Genomic DNA, 17,301 nt, shown 5'->3' on the forward strand with positions numbered 1-17,301 from the left:
GTTTCTAGAAGAGACAAATTTTTACTAGCTGCTGTTTATGTGTTGAGGGTATAATTAGGATAATGTATTTCCATAATGACATGGTTAAGAAGGACTAGGTCTCTTTTTTGTAAGGGATTCTGGATAGATTGTAACTGTTTGGTTTGGCAGGAACCTCTCTTGAATCATTTATGTGTTAATGAATGCTGAAGAAGGCACTGAATTTCCATTTCCTTTCTCTGTAAACTACAAACTGCTTCATGATCTCCTGGACTGTTTTCTTGCCTGTGTGGTGATAGCTGCTGTGTGTGTGCACGAGTGAGGCCAAAGCAGACTCCTCACACAGACAGCCCAGAAACTGGCTTGGGCTCACAAAGCTGGAACTCAAACTGCCTAAACCCTGCTTGCAATTTACACTTTATTGTAGCTAAATTAATAGCCAAACAGTATTGGGGCAGTTTTAAATTGTTGAGTGGAAGTGATTGCTAGGTCCATGACTTGTGGCACAAATTCTGGCAGTTTTGTTTCACTGCAGTCATCTTTGGGTAAAAGTAAAATCTTCCACATTACTCTGTTGCCAGTGACATTGTAGAATCAGCATTTAGGTATGGATTCTCTCAACATTCCTGCAGAGGTTTATACTTCCTAGTTCAGGAGTTAATTTCTTTCTCATTTTGGTTTTCTCAGGTTCTCGAAGCCGGCACCAATGTTCTTGGACGATTCCTTCAGGAAATGGGCACGTATCAGGGACTTTGTACCCCCCTTTGGAATTAAAGGACAAGGTATGAGAAAACTGCAGCTGTTGGAGGAGAAGGTGCTCTGCAGATGCTTGTCCCATTTTCTTTTCTGTTTTGAAAACTCAGGTGGTCCTTTGAGCTCAGTTTATTTCCCCTGTTTGAGAGAATTATTGTATATGTAGTTCTGAGAAATGCAGAAAGGTTTTTACAGCTGGACCATGGACCCTGGAGGGTGGCCTTAGGGAAGATGGTTTAGTACATGTGGAGAATCAGTGCAACGATGGCAATTTAGACCAACGACCACATTCAAGAAGAAGCATTTTGACATTGGCTGCCAGAAGACCTTGTAGCAGCTTTGCTGACAGCAGCTGAGGGTTCAAACTGGTTTGAAGTGCCTTGGGCTTGACCACTGATACAAATCTTCATTTTCTTATCATAGAATTTTATAGTTGGTCTACTTATTTACTTATATAACAAGTAAGAAAAGTATGTTCAGATGCTTTGATGATAATTTTAATATTCCCTATCCACCAGCTGGAGCAAGGCAGAAGGGGCTGTGTCTCAGGTGTTCTCAGGAAAGCAGGAGTTGTGGCTGGTGGATGAGATGGGAGCCAGTAGCCCACCCAGAAGATTATCTGGTTTGGGGTGCCAAGCTCCTACTTGTCCCACATGTGCAATCATAGCCTCTGTCTGAGTGGTGGTGGAGCAGAAGGCTTGTGCTCACTGCAGTGATTTATTGAAGACTATCTGAGGTCCAGTGTATTTAATAAGTTTTTGTGGCATTGCTTCAACTTGGAAATTTTTTTTTCCACTGACAAACTCAAGATTACAGATAATCCTGTAGGAATTTAAATACCTGGTGGAGAAAGAACTGCAACCACAGAAAGCTTGGCTCTGTATTTCTCTCTGGAAGCAGGTGTAGTAGTTATGGAACAATCTCTGATCAAATCAAAGGCTCTGCTGACAAATTGCTTTTGGCTTGCATCAGTTCCCCTCTTTGTTTTGTCCATTCCTTGTCCAGTCAGTCTTTTGCAGCTCAATAGGAAGCTAATTACTGTCCTCTAAATCAGCCAGCAGAGTTTGCAGCACAGAACTAATGGTGGCAGCACAAGTGGGAGGCTGCTGTGACCACAGCAGGGCTTGTTCCCTTCTAACCAACACACAAGGTATACAAAGCTAGGGCAAGATGCCTGGCCAGTGTGGAGGTGGGATTTACAGGTTACATGTGATGTCAGCTAGACCTAATAAAAATCATTCCATTAAACTGAATCCAAATAGAGAAATTCACCAAAAGAGAATGACAGAATGGCTCTGGCAGCCTTTTCTCTGGGTTTGTTGCCAGCTTGTATCACCACTGCAATGTTATGTAAATCTGGTGTTTTATATTGGATTTCCTCAGTTAAAAAGAGAAATGAGAAATTGCCATTATTTAAATGGCTGTGAGCTGAAGCCATGGGACGGAAACCGTTGAATAGGTTATTTTTTTAACACCCTCCTGGGACTGAATTTTGTGCCAAGTTTCAGTCTGGAGCAAGTTCTGTGTGTGGGAGGGTTGAATTATAAATCTGTGTAGCCCCGGATTTCTAATGGCCCTGCTGACAGGCTGTGAGTCCTAGCGATGCGAATGGCGCCCTTTCATGTTACACATCACTTGGAATTCTTGCATCAGTCTTTTCTGGCTGTCCCATGGGATGCATTTGGGCTCAGACAACTGATTGGATGATGGAATCAGCACCTCATTAGGGCTTTCAGTCAGGGCCATCTAATGATATCCAAACAAATGATCCAGGCAGGCAGCGTGGAGCTCAGTCACGTGCTGGTGCAAGGTGAAAACTGTCAGAGCTGGGATGTGCATGGGAAAAGGAGTAGTCAGGGTGGCTGAGGAAGTGTAGAGAGATGTGGCTGTGTTGAAACAGACGGGGCAGGAGCTCTGCTCTGTGTGTTAGGCAGCCCCATGACACTGTCAGCTGGGATTTCTGACGTGCAGCACACTGGGAAAGGTGGTTGGTGTTTATAGACACCTACTGCAGCCGAGACGGCAATGGGAAGATCTTGCTGAGTACTGTGGTGAATATCACCTGCTGTTCTTAAGTCACTGTGATCTGTTCCAAGTGCAAAATGGCTTTTTGTTTGTTTGGGTCTTTTTGGGTTTGCTTTTTTTGTGTTTGAAATATATCTACAGGATGAGCTCACTTTCAGTGATGCTGCATGTTCCAAGGAACTTCTAGAAACTAATCTGTGGTAGCTTGAAAATGCTCCAGTTATGAAACCAAGGGATTCTTAGTAACTTGGAAGCTAATCCACCATTTCTACTTTCTTTTGTTAAAGTTTCTATTCTTACCTAAGTTTTGCTTTGCTTTGTCTCTGAAAAAAAGCTGAATTAAGTCCTTTTTTATCCATCACTTTGTGTTTACTGGTCCAAGAAAGGACAGTTCCAAGATTGCTAGAACGAGTCTTGCAATATTTAGGGGAAAGCAGCTTTTGAGGAGTATTGTCTACTGGGTTTCACTAATTTGGAATAACACGTCTCTATAAATTACATGTAAAAGAGTAGAAATGGCTCAGAAATTTTCAGGGCAGGACTACTGCTCTTTAAAGGTTATCATATCAAAGAGAAGGCAGTATGCTGATCATTTTGACACAGTCCATCAGAGATTTTCATTTTCTTTGATGAGAATCTAATTGTAAAGACAGCTCTCCTATATCCAGATGCTTAAACGTACTCAGTACAACATAGAAAGTTTTACAGTGCTTCTTTGTGAAAGATTTCTTGCTCCTTCACTCCAGTGGTTATTTTCTGATTTGGCCATCAGCCCAGGCAAGGAGGTTTTATGGACAGAGTGCTCCATTCTTGGCAAGAGCATTTGTGTGTAGAAGCCCTCAAGGTGAATAGGGTCCTGAATATGAAAGTTTTTAGACTTTCCCTGAATGCTGCTGGTTGTGAAATGGGCTATTGCAGTAGGAATACTGCACATGCTGTGTCAGATGGGAAACTGCTGCTATTGTCAGTTAAAAGCCTTAGTGATTACTTGCATTCTATGAAAGAGGCACAGAATAAGCAGGTGGCAACCCTGCTGCTTTCTGAGATGAGGTGTGTGGTATGAAGTCCTGATCAAACTCTCTTTGAGCAGTGGTTCTGAGAGTCGTCAACTAGTTATTAGAAATAGATGAAGAGGAACCTAAGAGCAGCTGTTGTACCTTTTTCTTAACCTGTCTTAAATGGGTAGAGTTTTAGTATATGTTGTAGTTGTTGACTCTGTTCACCAAAGATCTGGACCAAGGATTGGTCCTAATTACTTGATCACAATGCCCAGGAACCCGGGACAAAAGCAGAGGTGAGAGCTGTCAGGAATGTTGGAGCTGATCCAGCAGGTTGAAGATGTTGTTGCATTCATCATAGGTGTCTGTAGTCCTTGTGGAAAGTCTGGTTTCCTCTGTGTGCAGAGAACAGGGGAAATAATAGGTATGAAGAGGTGTGATTATGTTTTGGCACCTTAAACGGTCACTACCAGTGTCTAGTTTGGCCATTCATGTAACAGTGGCTCTAGGTTTTGCCCACTTTTGCAGCTGGCTGTGAACCCATGAGATTATATTTCAGAATCTGGATCAAGATTTTTAAATGAGGAATGGCCGTGTTGACAAACAGACCAGTGTCATGTTTGACTGCACTTTTAGAAACTGAGATTGTCTGCCACATCAAACTTGTTGTCCCCTACTGTGGGATTTGACAGAGTCTGGAAACGGGATGGGCCACTCTAAGTGCTTGGAAACGATGACTCCATCTCTATTAATAAATAAAGTGGTTGTCCTGTGGTCGTGAACGCTGTTGAGCTCATTGTTCAAACAGATTAACTCCCTGCCCCCCACAAAAACAGAGTGGCTATGTCCAGGCTTCCTATCAAGAAAGGTCACTGGCCTGTATTAGCCTGTGAATGCATGAGAATTGTAGAGGAGGATGTTTGTTGGCCCTGGTGAGCATATCTGGGACTGTGCTAACACTGTTAGTGTGGACTCGAGCAGCACCGAGTGGGTCCGTGCCCTGCTGCCAGTGCGTTTGCTGGTGTGTTTATAGCCAGAGTGAGGAACATGATGAAATTGGTCAACTCTCACAGCTGTCAAGAAGATCAAACTGTAACAAGATGTTGGAATTCTAAAAGCTCTAAATGTCAAGGGTTCCTGTGGGGGACAGCTCCAGCTGCCGAGCACCCTCCTGTGTCCCAAGCTATTGTTTTGGCATTAACTTGGATGTTGGAGTGCCTCCCATGTTTCACCATTTGCAAGGGTTTAATTTGCTTGTAGGAATTCTTTCCCAGCACCCACCAAGTCTGTTGTTGCAACTTTTTTCAGTGAAGAGCAGGGAGACTGCAGCAATCTTGGGCTCTTGAACAAGTCACATGGAGTTTTTTTAAAATCCAAATTGAAATTTCTTCTTTTGGATTTGCACCTTTTTCTAGCAGTGCTTCTATCAGTGTAATTATGGAGGTATGAATATGCCCATGCTGTCCACATAGTTGCAGAGATTCTCTAGCATGTGCACTGCTCTCAGGGTTAAATTTGTCAATGAAGAAGCAATGGAAAAATTGTTTATAGTGTTAGTAAGATTATTAATCCCAGAGGGCCTCCTCCCCAAATTTACCTCAGTAGCTAAAGCAAAAGGAAAGAGTTATTTGGAGAAGGGCAACAAACAAGACTGGAGAAATACCTGACTATTAATAGAATTTCTCAGTACATGTGGTTTGAAGAATATAAAAGGCTTTCAGAAGGAGTAGCTAGTATCTGGCAATCTCTCTGTGTAATGAGGACGGGAGAGTTGCTGCAGTTTTTGGTTTTTTAACTTAAGTGAAAACATATGGCACAGCATACACTAAAAAACTAAACAGACGTGATCAGTGTAATATCTCTTCCATGCATTTAGTCAGTAATTTTGTCACTGCTTAGCAGTAATTATATATCTTCACTTCCACCTTTGTTCCTGCTCAGTTGTTTTGGGCAGAGAGGCTGCTTTGTTGGCCCTGAATCAGTTTGTCTATGAAGGTGATAGTTATTTCTTAGGGAGTGATTCTGTTGTTACCATCTCAGAATTTCCCTCCCATCAAGACACTAGGAAGCAATTTCTTCCCTATGATGATAAGAGAATATTAAGAACATGTTTGAAATGTTACAGTTTTATCAAATATAATATGAACTACTGGCCAGGAGACTTTGTATTTTCACTTGATACTGGAGGGATGTCTGGAACTGGTGATACATTCAGTGACAAAGGAATTAAGTCTTTGTCCAGACCACCAATGCTAATGGATGTATTGTGCAATGATTAACTGTTCTTGTACTTGGTTTTATTTGGATGTTTTCTTTTGTGTCAGTGCTCCTGGGAAAAGCCATGGTTCAGTGCTGCTCAGCAGTTGTTCTGTAGTCTCATGGGGCAGAGGTCATTCATCTCCAGTGAAAATGTTGAGTTTTCAGGCCTGCAAAAGTTGGCATATCACAATGTTATTGGGAGAAAATCTCCTCTCTTTCTGTGCATGCTCCTTCATAGCTTTTTCTTTTCCGTTGGCTTTCTTGGCATGAGCAATATAGAATCTCTGAGAAAACATATGCAGTTGGACATGACAATTTGCAGCTGATTTAAGGAAAAAAAAAAAACATTAGAAATGTGGGACTTTTCTAACCTAATCTTCTCACTCTTTGTAGAGACAGGAGTACAACATGCAGTCGTCTTCCCTGCATTTGACTAGGTCTGAATGAGGCATTTTATGCTTTAATTCTCCAACTTTATCCTCATTTTTTTAATGGTACTCTGTTGTACAGATGATTTTCTACTGTAAGCATTCTTTTGTTCTTCATGTCTTATTCCTCTAACAAAAAAGCAGAAGAGCAAGCATGTATAGCCATTAGTTCTGTTTAGAGTTGGTATTAACAAGGTTGTTGTTTCTTCCTGAGTTGGAGGCACATTTCTGAACTAGATTCCAGTAGAATTTTGCATTTGACCAAAATTGGTAATAGTTGCCATTATCACATGGGAATATAGATATAAAAATGTTGATGTTTCCCCAGGGAATTTAGCAGATTTTATAGCCTAAAGAAATTAAATGAGTGATTTGAAGAGGAAAAAAAATTGAAAGTTTCAGAAGAGGTAGAGGGTTGACTTTTCATTACTGAATAGAACTTTTAAAGGGAAATTGTTTTGTGAATTTTGAAATTAAATCCCTTCTCATTCTTGAGCTCTCATGATGAAGTACAACAGTGCAGTCCCTTATTTCAATCAAAACTGATGTTTTGCTGTTGAGTGTGCCTAAAAAATAGTCCTGCTCCCAACTCATTGAGAAGGGAGATGCAAACCTTTCTAAGGTTTCATTTAATTGGATGACTCCATATTGGAGTTCTTCACAGAAGTCTTGAATTGCAATGGAAACACAGATATGATATTATTCCTCTTTTCTGCCTCCTGAAGAGAAGAGCAGATACTCTCTGCCTGTTGTGTTTTGAAGTGCCATTTATTAATGCTTCTACAAGGGTCAGAAGAATTGGGAATCACTGTAGTGGTTACTGAGTTTTTTGGCCTTGAAGATAATGCCTGGCCATCTGTGAAGGGTCATCGAAAATGTAGAGCCCTCTATAACAACTGTATTTATTTTCCTGCTTGTCTTTAACCAGCACACCGTGAATCTTTCAAGGACTGTTTTTATTTGACGTGAATTTGCCTCTTTCTGTGGACTTTATTACTTCCTGTGCATTGAACTTGAGTTTAGATAAAAATTGTTAATGCATGGTTATTGCAAAATGTTGCCTATTTTTTTTCATAATTGTTTTTTAAATTAATGTTCCAACTTTCCAAGCCCTGGGATTATGCTGGGAACCAAGCTTGTATTCTGAGAAAACAATCTCTTGGTTGTGAAGAAAAGCTTGGAAAAAAAAATCCCCGAAGGCTCCAAAACGACAATGTAAATGAAGAGTCTAAATGTTATGTATTTTATTTATATCTTGTTATAAAAATAGGCCTTAAGGGCTTTAATGGAGCTTACATTTAATGCATGCCAGGTTCTTCTAAAATTGCTAGGGAGGATACCATGCACATTCAGTCTTTTTTTTTCTTTTTCTTTGTGTCTAGGCAACAGTATATGCCTCTTGTCTTAATGCCATTAAAAATCATCAATGGAGATCTTGTGAGGCGTGGCAGTTTTAAGTCCTGCTGTTAGAAAAGTGTGTCTCCAGCAAACCACCTAAACCTAGTACAGCTAGTGACCTCATGAAACCACTCTCTTGTATTTACACACGAGTTTTGATTGGGGGACAGATTCCTCAGTTTGTGGTTAGCTGGTTTTGAGAGCCAGTTCACACGTTTGCAATGCACTGCTAAATTCTGGAATTCTTCGTTGCTTCTTTTCCCTGCATTGACCTCCTAAAGTCAGCTGATCAATAATAAAAAGAAGTGGTGCAGAAAATTTCAGACACATTGTGATACCTGTTGTAACCACTGGATTCCCAGCTTCACAAAGGTATGAATAATGTTGACTGAGTGCAGCTGGACATGGTGTTTCTGGAAGAGAGAATAGAACATGTGGTGAGACTTGGGTCCATGACCTTGTGCTGGGCACCAGGGAGGAAAATCACAGAATGAGTCAGGATGGAAGGGACCACACTGGGTCACCTGGTCCAACCTCTCTGCTTAAGCAGCCTCATCTCAAATCACATTGCACAGGATTGTGTCCAGATGGCTCTGGGATATCCCCAGTGAGGGAGATCCCACACCCCCTCTGACAGCCTGTCCCAGTGCTCAGTCACCTGCCCAGTGAAGTTCTTCCTTAGATTCAGATGCCTGCTTCCTCTTGTACCATTGCTTGGCACCACTGAGCGGAGCCTGGTCCATCCTCTGACACCTCCCTTCAGAGAGTGACAGATATTGATTAGGTCCCTTCTCAGTCTTCTCTTTTCACCTCTGAACAGGCCCAGCTCCCTCAGCATTTCCTCATAAGGGAGATGCACCAGTCCCCTCATCATCTTTGTTGCTCTCCACTGGATCTGTTCCAGGAGCTCCATATTTTCTGTCCTGAGGAGCCCAGGACTGGACACAGCACTCCAGATACCACTAGGGTTAAGTAGAGTGGAAGAATCACTTCCCTTGACCTGCTGTAAAGATCATTCCTCAAAAGATGTGAAAACTTTTCTGTTAAAGGTCATTCCTCAGCTCCCATATGGAGCAAGATCTTAAGGTAAAAAAATGCTGAAGGAGGAATTTTATACAGAGCTGAACTTTGGGTAGTGTATTGAAAAAAAGTGTATGCACTGGCTTGTGCTAAGAACTTGTTTGTAAATACTGTGATTTGTTTAATCCATAGCATTGGTAGTGTTTAGTTTACTCTCCCCACAAAGCTGACACACACGTGGCATTCTGTTATGGTGGGATAGGGACCCATGTGCAGTCTCCTGGCAGAGTTCACAGGATGTCAGTCAGCCTCACTTGGGTCAGTCTATTCCCAAAAGCTGGAGCTGGTGCCCAGGACCTGCAGCAGTGCTGGCTGGAGGGGTGGCAGCTGTGTGACCACCAGAGGAGATGGGCACTGGCCCTGGCTCCCAGGGCAGATAGAGCACTGCAGTAGCACGCTGTCCCCTGTCCCTGAGACAGGACATTCACACCTTACTGCTGCCAGCAGGGACATGCAGGTGTGCTGGGTTTTGAGGAAGGTGGCTGGTATACAGAACTTGAAAAATTACAGCCTCTTCTCTTGGCCACTTGAGAGTGCACAAACATCCCAGTTTGCCTGCTTTCAAGGCAGGCAGAAGGTAGACCCTGTGAGATGCCTGCAGTAAGCCCTGTGGACTGGAAAGGCCTCCCATCTTTTTTTTTGGTGATACAAGCAAGAAGTTTCTGCATTAGAAACAACAATTTTAAGTATTGTTGACATTTACAGTGAAGGTTTCCTCCATTCCTTGACATAAATAACAGAGAAAAAGGCTTGAATTGAGACTTAGGCTTATTCTCACTGTGTGGTCACTGTCTGCCTAATTTCTAACTATTTAGTTTTTCCAAATGTCTGAAAATTTCAGGGTCAACCTGAAGTCAATATGTACTTGTGTTCAGACAAATCATGCAGTACCGAGCTGGCTTTTGAATCTTCTGATGTTGTAAAGCAAAGTTGATAGAATATGTCAAGATAACTCAGGATTCTTAGATAAATGTAGTTGACTCCTTCTCTAGATGGGAGAAAAATGTGCAGAGGCTTCTTGCTTTGTTTTTATAGTAAGAGTGCATGCATAGTGGTTGATAGATGAATGGGTTAAATAATCTCCCACTCTCCCCAATGATCTAAATTCTCCATGACAAAAAAAATATATATAATAAACAGACTATGGCTGCAGAAAACTGCTGTATATTGCTTGCCCTGCTGATGTGTTCGTGTAGACAACTTGGCCTTTCTTTTGTCCTTGCAAAATTTCTTTCAGTCGTTGACTTCCAGGCAGTGGCTGTGCACAAATCCTGTTACTTGAAGCCGGAAGGAATTTTTCTTTGTAGTATTTGTTATGTGTACTTGCCCTTGCATTATTTTCACTCAGTACATAGGTGTCTAAGGCAGACTGTGCTCATCACCCCTTCAGTTTCTTACCCTGGAGAGAGGATGTCTCATCAATTTACTTTGCATAATGCACCTGCTTTCCTGGTGCCCCATTTTCTTTAGTCACAGCCTGGAGGTGAGCTCTGATATCAGATACCTGTGATAATCTTTGCAGTGGGTGATTGCAAGTGATCCTCCACCTTGCCCCAGCTGTATTAAAAGATCCTGCCAGTGGCTCCTTATTGTTCCTAACTGCTTTGTGGTCTTGTGCAATGTTGCAGGTCAGCCACAGCAGCATCTGGTGATCCTTCAAACCTTCCCCCAGGAAAATACAGAAAATACAGTAACTCCTTCTGGAGGAGGTCTTGTCTTTCCATCCTCGTGCCAGCGCCAAGGTTCAAGTGCAAGTGCCCACCTTAGCAACAGTGCAGTAGAGTTCCAGCTCAACCAGAAAGATCTAGTGTCTGTCCTAGCCATTAGCTTTTCCTGGCTTGTAGCTCCTGCTCCTGGCTTCCAAAAAGAGGGCTAGACCAGATGAACTTAGTGCCACTTTCATTCCTGATGTGGGTGAACACTTGACAGTGAAGTACTTTGTCTTTTATTGAGCTTCGTTTGGCAATTTTGAATAGTAACACTGAGATTTGTGCAACTTCCAAAACTTTTGGATGCCATTTATTGTTGGACTGTGGAGTCTGCTGAAGAGCTATTTCCTATTTGTCCCTTCATAATCTGTACTGAGTGCTCAATATTGTTGTTTGTTTTGTTTTTGTTTGGGAAGCACCTCCATTCCAAATGCTGCCATATCCACTCCTAAAGTAGTTTTATTTTATTTCTGAACAATCACTGGGAAGGCATTGCTAATTATCTTGCAAGATGAGTAAACCAGAATCATTTGAGTGCATCACTCAACTGTATTCTTTTAATGTTTTTTTTCCAAAATAGTCCATGGGATGGTCTCCAAGTAGTGAAGGGTGTAACTTGTGGGTGGTAGAGCAAACCTGGCATAACAAAAGCTTGGTAGATGGGAGGTTGCAGCCCTTGACATGCAATTCTTTGATGTCTTCTCTGAGAATGTGGGAAAACAACCTCAGTAAAGTATGCTGTCCAACAAAAGCCAAGGTGTGAAGCGGGCCAAGGAGAGGACTGTGGCATGATGCCATTAGAGGTCACAGCAACCTACTGCTTTTAGGGCAGATTTAGGGGAATAGCATTCCTGTTGGAGGGGAAGCCTGCTGCCTATGCATCAGAAGAAATTCTTGAGATGAAGGAGAACTAAACACCACTATTTTGTTATCAAAGTTGCTTTTACCCTTATAAATTGCTTCGTCCCTTGCTCCACTCCAAACTATGATCTGAAGGTAATCACACTCCCCAGCTTGTAATGGTTGGCAGGTGCTATCAGTGCTGCCAAATAAAAACCTCCCCCAAATCTCAAAGTAATTGTCAGAATTTTCTGTTTATCACCTTCATGTGTCTGGCCAGCTTGTTGTCATGTTCAAAGCCCTTTGGCACATGGGCTGCCTTGAGCTCCTGTGTTTATCCCACACATTTGTCCTGTTGCTGCTGAAGAAGGATACAGTGGAGAAGAACAGAATTCTTTCTGTGAAAGGGTCTCCCCTAACTGTGCTAATTGCAGTAATTAGTGTCTGTCAGGAAAGCTGTTTGTGTGAGGTGAAAAATCACTTGTTGTCAGTTTTCTTAATGTTTCTGTACCATTTTTAGTCTTTCATAAAGAAATGAGACTTATTTGTTCATTTTGACTGGTGTTTCCTAAGAACTCTTGAATTAGTTGTCTGATGTATTTGAGGATATTAGAGTTATTTGCTATCTTCCAAGCAAAGATGGAAGGGGACTAATTGTTCACAATCTTTTCCAATATAGATGAAGCTCAGAGAAGCCATATTCAAAATTGCAAAGGGAAGTGATTGAATGTCCATAGGGATCAAGGAGAATTCTGAGCTCATGGAACCAAAATCATTGCAAGTTACCAGATACAAAGAAACTATGTCTGATATATGAAATCCCAGATTTGAAAACAATTAAATAGCAGAAGAGAATTTCAGGGAAATATATCTGTTTGCTCTGGTTTTGTCCTCCTCTTAGGCATCTGCTTAAGACCACAGTTAGAGTCAGGATTTGGAGGCAGATGGACTTTTTGTCAAACTCAGTACAGACATTCTGAAGTTACTGGTACATTTGTAAATACAAACTAGCCAGAGCCTTACTGCTTCTTGGCCCTGGTTGGGTCATGGTAAAGGAGTTTGGATCTCTCTGGGGGAGAGAGGTAGAAAAATTAGGGACAAATGAAAAATCTAGAGGGAAGCAGACTCCAAAGTTTCCATTGCCAATAGAATTATTTATATGTAATCATTGCGCTTCTGCAACTTAATGCATTTAATTTGTGTATGTGCCTAAGCTTGCATAACTTACATCCCCTGGTTGCTGCAGCTTTTGCAGGGTATCAGCGTAGGCTGCAGTTCCATGGGCATTTTTTTATGCAATTATCATGCTTTAATTGAAGAAAGACAGACTGAGGAACCTAAACTGAAAGCAACCCACAGAATAAAAAGCATCCATTTTAGCCTGGTTCTGTTCCTGCGTCCAGTTCACCACTCAGCCACATAAAAGCTTTTCTGAAGGCAAGCAGTGACAGTGATGCTGGCCTTTTCATGTCTGAAGTGTTTGTGAGACTGTCATCTCAGGGCAGGGGATATGAAATCACTACTATAAAATGTATGGTGCGTGTTCCCTGTGACGCTCTCCTTGCAAGGCAGTCACACACTGCACCAGAATTTGGCACATAACATGTCTTTGCAGGCTCTGTGTGAAGGTCATTGTCCAGAGAAAATAGGAATTTTCAACTTAGTGTTTCTTCCTAATGAGAACCTTTCAGTTCCTTCAAGTAACTGCTTCAGATGCTTTACTCCACATTGTTCCTCATTTCCGTTAGAAGTCAGAACTTGTTCCTAATGTCTTCTTCCTTTCTCCCCAGATAATCTGATCAAAGCCATCCTGTCAGCAACCAAAGATTATCGTCTAACTCCAGCTCTTGACAGGTAAGATGAGACCTCCAGAACAGAAGGAGTAGAAGTGATTCTTTTCCATATGTCCTAAATAAATTTTGTTAGACATATTTTGCCAGAAATTATTGCCAATACATTTGAATGTGGATGAGTAAGTCAGGAGCTGAAAACTGAGTTCTCTTTAGAGTAAATCTGCAGACTCTGGAGACCTCTGTCAAGTCAAACATAAGTAGAAAAAAGCATTTAGCTTTTGACTATTTCCTAATCATTTGTTTCATATGTTGTTCCAAGACATCCTCTTGCCCTGTTTTCAAATAGGTAAGTAGCAGGTTTTCAATAAACACTTTGCTCTTTTCCAGCCTTTCTGAAAAAGCAACAGAATCACAAGGTAGTTTAGAAGGAAAGAAAGGACTGGCTTATTTCAACAATGTCTTTCATTAATACCTCACTCTCAGAGTAGGAATGTTTGGTTGTGTTGGCCAAGCCTGGGCTAGGATGAACAGGATAGCAGTCTCCTGGGTCCTGGGATATTTTAATTGATGCCTTTAGAAGAAGATCCTTTGATTCTTCAGTTCTGTTGTAGAGGTTGTTTCTGAAACTCACTGACATGTTTACAATCAGCTTCCCAATAATAGCCCTTTAGTCCTTCCTGTCCTTGCTTTTCTGTCATTCCTTCAATTTCTCCTGCAGATCTGGTTTGGTGCCACCTCCCAGATTAGGGATAGTTTTTTTCAGAAGCTGTCAGAGGTTTTTACTCTGGGACTTGAGCTCTTTTCGACATCCTGGTAACACATCTTTTCAGTGGTACTTGATCCAGGCTGACAATACAGTTCCTGCTTTCTAAAGACATGGGTTTTATTTCCTGGCCCAGCTCCCCTTCTGCCCACTTTTGGTGGCAAAGTTCATAAGCTTAACCAGTCTTTCTGTAGGTCTCTGCATCTCTCATGCTGATTGTAGAGCTTGCCTGCTGTAGTTGGGAGTTAGTCTCTGTGTGAAAGTTTATTCTTAGTCTTGCACAGTCTCTGTGTTAATTTAGGTTTCTTTGAAGTTTGCCTTGCCTCACAGCAGTGCCAGATAGGGTTAGCCTTCAGACTTTTGATTAATTTGAGAAATTATGTCCAGAAGGTAAAACCATTTTACAAATGACCTTCTTAGAGATTTTGCACACAAGTGAGTCTCACCCATCTGGGGTTTATCTCAGTTCTGGTTGGAAAGTTAAGATTTTAATCTGTTGAAAAATCCACATATAGACTCTTTCAGAAGGTTGCTCATATGAAATTAGTGTTAATGACAAAGGGCAGGTGGAAGATTCTTGCAGTGAAGGTTAATGTAGTTGTGACCCTTGCTGCTCACCTGTTTTTGAGGAGTAGAATGTTTCAGGCTTTTTAAAGTAATTTCGCAGGAGATTCCGAAGCATAATAACTCTGGCATGAGCTGCTCACTTTGGTTTGTGTTCTTTTTAATGAGTTTGGTGCAGAGGTAGGAAAGATCTTAAACCTCATAAAATGTATGCAAAATCCATGACATACCAAGTGCAAATGAGACCTGAGGAACAGGCTAGACATTTATTTCTCTGGTTTTGCAGCAACAAGGTTTGGTGGTGTGTAAACACACAGATATCTTGGGGCAGTACTGTTTCCTTGGGAATTGTGATAAATCCCTATCAGTGGATGTTGGTTGTGTAGTACATATGCATCACAATCAAATACCTCCCAAAGCCCTTCCAAGTGAGCAGGTCTTAGGAAGGATAAAACCAGAAGTGTTTATGAGAGAAAGGGACTCAAGGAGGCTTGGGATAGCAAGCTGGAAAGTGAGAGCCTAAAGGAGGAGGTGGATGGAGTTGCAACAGAGGAGTTATTAGGAGAATGAGCTTGAGAACTGTAGGAGGTGTTAAGTCTGCCATAGTGCTGCTCTGGCAAACCAGCTTGGTGAGTAGGGCACAGATGAAGACTTGGGTATCATTCCAGAGATAATCTTCAGTTGTAGTCATCACTGAATTCCAGTGCTGGCAGCAATGGGTATCTGCCATTTTGGATTCCTAAAAAGTTGGTGCGAAGACTGGTGGATGAAGGCTAGCTCCTTTCTCATCTTGTCTCAAGCTCCAAGCAGATCCTAGGAGCTCCCCTCCATGGCAGCACCAGTGTGCTGGGGGCAGAGCCTTGGGTTTAGCTACTCCCTTCCTGCTCACTGGTCAAGGAGAAAGTCCAGACCTCTCCCCTCTGCTCAACACCGTGAAGCAACTGAAGAAAACCTGACTTAGGGGACCTTGAAAGGTCCTTTCCAACCCAAACCATTCTTGATTCTGTGATAGAGAACTGAGAAAATGTCCTATTGTGGAAGAATTAGATAAGAGACACAAGTCAAGTCTGTGAGGTTCAAGGGGTTGGGCTTGGGAGATCTTGTGAACCCTTCCACTTGTAGGCTCTCAGAAGTCTAATGGGCTGGTTCTAGAAGCAGGAAAAAGGCTCCAGGTTCACCTTCTTTTCAGAATGGAGTTACACCAACGTTTTGTCTGTTGTCAAGTCTAAGAAGCCATATTTGCTACTGCTGCTGCCCTTCTCCTTGTGCTGCTGCTATTGTTTAAAAGGGGACTTCAAAGTAGATCAGTGAGATGATTCCAGTTTATGAGCTTTTCTCTCAACCCAGGTCACTCCAGTGACTTCATTTCCAGAGCTCCCCTCCCACTGAAGAGCTGTGTGGGCACAGAGCTGAAATGGCAGCAGGAGAGGCAGAGGCTGGGATGGGTGGGGAGGGTGAGCACTGCCCAGCCCATTGGAGTAAGTGTTCGTGTAACTATACACTGAAGGCAGCTTTCCCAGGGGAAGGGTGGGAGAGGCAGGAAAGGTGAGGTCAGAGCAGTGCGTGAGAGCACAGAAAGGAAGGAGAGGATTAGAGTTGTGTGGTGGAGGATCTCTACACCAAGCCTTTGGTCTTCTTCCTACCCAAACTTCTTGGTTTGTGCCCTCCTTCACAAAGCTGGTCCAAGAGAAGTTGCATTCACTAGCCTCTCATAAGCCCTGGAAATGAACTTTGTTTGATTATTCCTGTGCTAAAGGGCATCCTGATGCACCTTTCCTGACACGATGTACTGACATGGTGCTGAAATGAGGCAAACGTGATCCTTCCAGGTATGCGTGCACTTTTCATCATCCCACAGCAGCTTTGCCAACTCACTTCCACTAATCCCTCCATTGTGTTATAGCTAGCAGCAGCTGGAGGGCATGTGCACAAAGGCTGTGGTTCACACCTGTAACTCTGTGTGCATGGTGCCCTGCTTTCTCCATGACTCCTTATTACAGCACCATTGTGTTGAGTAGTAACCTGCTCCTGCTCCAGGCAGGGGGCAGGTAAAGCTGCACTGATGTTCAGGAGGGTAGTTACAACTCACCCCTGAGCTTGTCTGGAAAAGTTTGGAGATCCAGAAGACTTTAGAACCACTGGCCTCTTCCTTCTGAGCTGGCCTGTCTTTCTCCCTAACACAGATGTCAGTGGGCCTCATCTTTGAAACTTCTTGCACTCCATAGACTTTTCCAGGCCGTCTTATATTGCTGAGATTCTCATTGCTTAATTTAGTGGCTCCTCCAGTGGCCTGTCCCTCATTCTGCAAATGGATCAGGGCTTGATTTATAATTCCACCGCCCATCTGCTGGCTGGACTTCAGTGGATTTTTGGGTTACATCTCTGTGGTGATGACATGTAAATTTCCTATGAGAAGACATAAATATAAAAGCCTGAGTGATGTTTTTTGTATTGCCTCCAGCTGGTAATGAAAAAAAACCTGAGAGTTTGAGCTTATAACTATCATAGTCTTTACAAATGCAGTATACTACCTGAACAAGTGAGGAAAGGATTTGATAGAACAAGAGATGTGTGTGTCCCCCTCTGGTTCAGGCTGATAGCACCCATTTAAGTAACAGCAGCCAGAACAAACCAGAGTATATTAAGCCTCCTTAAGCACTACCTACCCTAAAGATGTAGTTTTTAATTATTCTGTTATATCTTTCCTCAAAG

At 42.3% G+C, this 17,301-nt stretch overlaps 1 protein-coding gene across 7 annotated transcripts in view; it reads left to right on the forward strand.

Annotated features, from left to right (window-relative positions):
• Nucleotides 1-17,301, forward strand: part of ST3GAL3 (ST3 beta-galactoside alpha-2,3-sialyltransferase 3) — a 175,177-nt gene that overhangs the window by 104,275 nt on the left and 53,601 nt on the right. For all 7 annotated transcript variants that reach the window (XM_036388060.2, XM_036388061.2, XM_036388058.2 and 4 more), the window contains 2 exons: nt 667-761; nt 13,260-13,323. In XM_036388060.2, coding sequence (XP_036243953.1) covers nt 667-761; nt 13,260-13,323 — 159 coding nt within the window. The remainder of the gene's footprint in view (nt 1-666; nt 762-13,259; nt 13,324-17,301) is intronic.

The sequence above is a fragment of the Molothrus ater genome, chromosome 9 (assembly GCF_012460135.2).
Source record: "Molothrus ater isolate BHLD 08-10-18 breed brown headed cowbird chromosome 9, BPBGC_Mater_1.1, whole genome shotgun sequence".
Classification (NCBI taxonomy): Eukaryota; Metazoa; Chordata; class Aves; order Passeriformes; family Icteridae; genus Molothrus; species Molothrus ater.